The sequence below is a fragment of the Perkinsus marinus genome, assembly GCF_000006405.1.
Source record: "Perkinsus marinus ATCC 50983 genomic scaffold scf_1104296928634, whole genome shotgun sequence".
Lineage (NCBI taxonomy): Eukaryota > Perkinsozoa > Perkinsida > Perkinsidae > Perkinsus > Perkinsus marinus.
The window spans coordinates 1-4831 of record NW_003216740.1 but is presented as its reverse complement, the minus strand read 5'-3'; the positions used below and the strand labels follow the sequence as shown (position 1 = coordinate 4831).

General features: G+C 49.8%; 1 protein-coding gene across 1 annotated transcript; it reads left to right on the top strand.

The window, feature by feature from the left end:
* Positions 1-132: 132 nt before the first annotated feature.
* Pmar_PMAR014847 (axonemal dynein gamma heavy chain, putative) lies at positions 133-4827 on the top strand (the record flags this gene model as incomplete). Its single annotated transcript, XM_002788260.1, has 14 exons — positions 133-810; positions 946-1761; positions 1809-1965; positions 2018-2097; positions 2148-2274; positions 2369-2571; positions 2643-2829; positions 2873-2964; positions 3319-3489; positions 3542-3742; positions 3888-4060; positions 4131-4334; positions 4386-4608; positions 4657-4827. Coding segments are annotated over 14 exons (3483 nt in total), but the record flags the coding sequence as incomplete, so codon positions are not given.
* Positions 4828-4831: the final 4 nt, after the last annotated feature.

The following is a 4831-nucleotide window of genomic DNA, read 5'->3' as shown; positions in this document are numbered from 1 at the left end:
TTTCACTGGACGAGAGACTCTCTAAGAGGATCAACTTCAGCAGCGCTACGACGCTGAAGGCTTCCAGCGCACTATCGAGTCCGAGGTCGAGAGGAAGACCGGAAAGACTTCTGCCCACCAGGGGGCAAGCCCATGACGATCTTCTTGGACGACATGAGCATGCCACTGGTGAACCAGTGGGGTGACCAGGTCACTCTTGAGCTTACTAGACAGCTTGTGGACATGGGCGGCTTCTATTTCCTCGACAAGGATAAGCGTGGTGACTTTAAGACGATCGAGAAGCTCAGCTACATTGGCGCTATGGGCCATCCAGGAGGTGGTAGGAATGACATACCTAATCGGACCAAGAGCAAGTTTTTCGCCTTCAACATGGTCTTGCCGAGTGTAGTCAGTGTTGACAACATTTACGGCAGTATCCTGAGGGCTCGATTCAATAGCAAATCTGGAGCTCCAGATAAGGTTGTGGCGATGACCGAGAAGCTTACAGTGGCGACCATCGATGTTTGGGACAAGATCAAACGTTCCCTTTTGCCCACACCGCAAAGATTCCACTATGTCTTCAACATGCGTGAGCTCTCGCGTGTCTTCCAAGGAGTCATGGATACTCCTCTGGAGGTCATCACTGATGAGAGCGTGCTGGTCTGCCTGTGGAAACACGAGTGCACTCGAGTCTTTGCTGATAAGTTGGCGAGGACTGTGGATAAAGAGTTCGTGGATAAGGTCATCAATGACTTCACCCTTCAACACTTCGGAGAGAAGCTTGCTACTGAGCATGCAGTTACCACTTGGTGGGCTGATTTCCTGAGGGATGTAAGCCGGGGCGTTATGTCGTTTGGATATTGCCATCGTCGTTGCAGTCGACCATAGGCATCGTTGTGTAGCACTTTCGTTTCTGGTCGAAGTTGATCTTTGGAAGACTGAGTTGCCTAAATTGAATTGTTTCAGGCTCCGGAAAGCGAGGATGAGGAATTGGATGCCCCCAAGATTTACGAGCCGATCGGTGCCAACTTTGATAGAGTGCGATCGAAGGCTTATGAATATCTTAAGAAGTTCAACGACGCCTACCCTGCGAAGTCCATGAATCTTGTCCTGTTCGACGACGCTATGTGCCACATGATGAGAATAGTGCGTACCATTCAGCAGAAGCGCGGAAGCGCCATGCTTGTCGGTGTCGGAGGCAGTGGCAAACAGTCACTTACTAGACTTAGTAGTTTCACGTGTAATCAAAAGTGCTTCCAGATCGCTCTTACGAAGAACTACAACGACAACGCTCTATTTGACGATCTTCGTGGGCTCTATCAGGACGCTGGACAGAAGGGGACTCCCGTGACGTTCCTGTTTACTGATGCAGAGATCAAGAACGAGGGGTTCTTGGAGTATATGAACAGCATCCTAGCAACGGGCGAGATCGCAGGCCTCTTCCAGAAGGATGAGAGGGACAGTATGTGTGCTGATGTCCGCAACGACTTCGTCAAGGAGCGACCGGGTGCTGATGAAAACATGATCAACCTGTACGGCTACTTCCTGGACCGGCTTCGAGACAACCTCCATGTCGTTCTCTGCTTCTCGCCGGTCAACGCGAAGTTCCCCATCAGAGCACAGAAGTTCCCAGCGGTCTTCTCGGCTGTTAACATCAATTGGTTCCTCCCATGGCCGGAGGAGGCACTCGTGGCTGTCAGCTCCACATTCCTAAGAAGTTATGAAGTGGACACCCCGCCGGACAGGAAGGAGGCGCTGTATCAGCTCCTTGGCAGCTACCAGGTAAGCGGGTTGCCGAAGGGATGCTGATCGGGATGGGTCCTTCTCAGAATCTCGTGGGACAAGTCTGCGACCTATATTTCCAGAGCATGCGGCGACATGTCTATGTCACACCAAAGAGTTATCTGTGCTTGATCGATTTCTACAAGCAGCTGTATAAGGTGAAGTACGACGAAGTGAACATTTTGGAGAAAAGCGTCAACACTGGTATTTTTCAAGAGTTTATTGATCAGCTATATAAAACAATGATGGCCATCAGGTCTGAAGAAACTCAATGAGGCTGCGGAAGATGTGGAGACGATGAAGGTCGCCTTGAGGGAGGAAGAGAAGAATCTCAAGGTGGGTTAGATGGGATTTTGGGGAGGAATAGCGATAGTCTTTGTTGTCAGGTTGCCGAAGAACAGACCAATAAGCTTCTGGTGAAGGTTCAGAGTGAGACAGTGAAGGCGGAGGCAAAGGCAGCAGAAGTGGGCGCAAAGAAGGATGACTGCCTCCAGTCGAAGGCCATCATCGAAAGTAACACTATCGTCATTCATGGCGTTTGTTGTTGAGTACATGTGTGATGGCATAGGCATTTTCATCGGAGAGAAAATATTTTCCATCATTTTAGGTGAACAGGAGGCCGCGAATAAGGACTTGCAAGCGGCCTTGCCCTTCCTCCACGAAGCCGAGTCGGCTGCTCGATCGATCTCTTCCAAGGACATCACAGAGTTGAAGACGTTGAAGACGCCCAGCGATATCATCCGTTTGGTCTTCGATGGTCTCCTTATTTTGCAGCAGAAGCGTGTTGTTGATGTGAGAGCTGAGGAGAAGGTAGGCTACAATGGAAGCATGGTGAACCGCGGTGATGGTCGTCAGCGGTGTAGGTGGTGAATAAGGTCAAGATAGACTTCATCCATGACTCCTATGATGAGATCGCGAAGTCGGTCCTTTCGGACATTCGCTTCTTACCGGACTTGCTTGACTTCTCTGCCAACGAGAAGGATAACATCAACGATGAGACATGCGAGTTGTTGCAGCCGTATTTGCAGTTGGAGAACTTCAACCCTGCTGTAGCAAAGAAGGCCTCTGGTAAGGTCTGCTAGGTGGCCGTATAGTTATACTGTTCATGTAGGGGCTGCGGAGGGTCTATGCAAGTGGGTGGGCGCGATGGTCATGTACCATGAGGCTGCGAAAATCGTTAAGCCAAAGATGGACTATTTGAAGGTGAGCTCTATCAGTGTCGATTGGAGGGCTTCATGATACTCACTGTTTGGTCAAGGCGATTCACGACTCAGTTTTCTGATCTGTTTTTGAATGTCTCAGTAGGCAGTTAAGCTGCAAGAATCATATATCTGCTTGCTGTCGGTCTTATTGCTGCCCCATATAGTGTGGGAAAATATGCATATGGTCAACTACATGTGTTGATGACATTATGGAAATGCTGAGGAAATTTTTAGAAATTCTTGTTGGATTCCGTACACTTTCATTCGGAACGGTATGTAAACTTCTATAATGAGTGAGGAAACTCCTAAGCTCAACCGAGGAAACCAAACGTATATTCCAACACTGGCCCCATAGGTGCAAACGGCAAAGTTGGAAGCAGCGATGACAGAGCTGGGCGAAGCCGAAGCCGAGCTTGCTGCAGCGCAGGCAGTGTTGGATGGCCTCAATGCCCAATTCCAGGAAGCCATGGATGGGAAGAATGCTCTCGAGGAGAAGGCTAATGCTACGAAGAACAAAATGGACCAGGTGGGGCTGTTGCTGTGACTTTGCCATAGTGCGATGCATAGTCTCGTTGTAGGCTAATAAACTGATCAACGGACTCGGCGGGGAGAAGAAGCGTTGGACTGAGGATGCCAACAACTTCGCAGATCGGCGTAAACGGCTGGTCGGAGATGTGGCCTTGTCCTGTGCCTTTGTGACCTTCTGTGGACCATTCAACTCGGAGTATCGAGACAAGCTCAACACAGAGTACTTCCTAGCTGATACACATCAGAGGAAGGTGAGTATCATCGTGGGGGACGACGGACGTGCTCTTTGTTCCTGCTGCGACTGGCGATGACGTAGGGCCTACTAGAAGCAGTCGAGTTTCTCATTCGGATTGATGGCGTATCAGTCTTATGTAGCAGTAGATATCGAGCGTGTAGGTGCCGGCATCCGAAAAGATGGACCTTGTGGGGTTCCTCGTTGACCAAGGAACAGTCGGAGAATGGGCTTTGGAAGGTCTGCCCAGCGATGACCTTTCCGTCCAGAACGGCATCATGGTCACTCGATCTAGCCGATATCCTCTCATGGTTGATCCACAAGGACAAGCCCTAAGGTAGTCAGATGGAGATGCTCACGAGGATGTTCTGGCTTCCGTCACAGGATCTACATTTGATGTCTTTCAGGTGGATCAAGAGTAGGGAAAGTGATCGAGTCGCCAAGGCACCAGGACAGTGTGTATCGACTCTGTCGAATCCGAGACTGAAGGACCAACTGGAGTTCACAATGGGTGAAGGACTGTGTCTGATCCTCGAGAATGTTGAAGAGGAAATCGATCCCATTCTCGATCCTGTCCTGGAGAAGGCTATCGTGAAAAAGGGCAAGAATCTGTAACCTTGGAGTAGCTATGGTGATCGATCTTGACTCGGTTGCTGCAACAGATACATAAACGTCTCGGACCAGAACATGGACTACAACCCAGCCTTTGTCCTCTATATGACTTCACGTCTACCAAACCCGCACTTCTCGCCAGAGCTGTCTGCCAAGTGTACGGTCATTGACTTCACGGTCACACTGAAAGGCTTGGAACAGCAGCTCCTTGGAAGGGTACTTGGCATGGAACAGAAGAGCCTTGAAGATAGTCTTGCGGCTCTTATGGAAGAAGTGGGGTTGCGATGGTAGGGCTGGTGATGATGTATTCGGCGTCTGTAGGTGACAAATAATACGAAGTCGTTACAGTTGTTGGACAAGCAACTGTTGGAGCGTCTATCGAATTCGAGTGGCAATCTATTGGACGATATTGAGCTCATCGAAGTGCTTGCCAATACGAAGGCCAAGGCCAAGGAGGTTGAGCAGAAGCTTATGGATGCCGAGGAAAAGAAGGTAG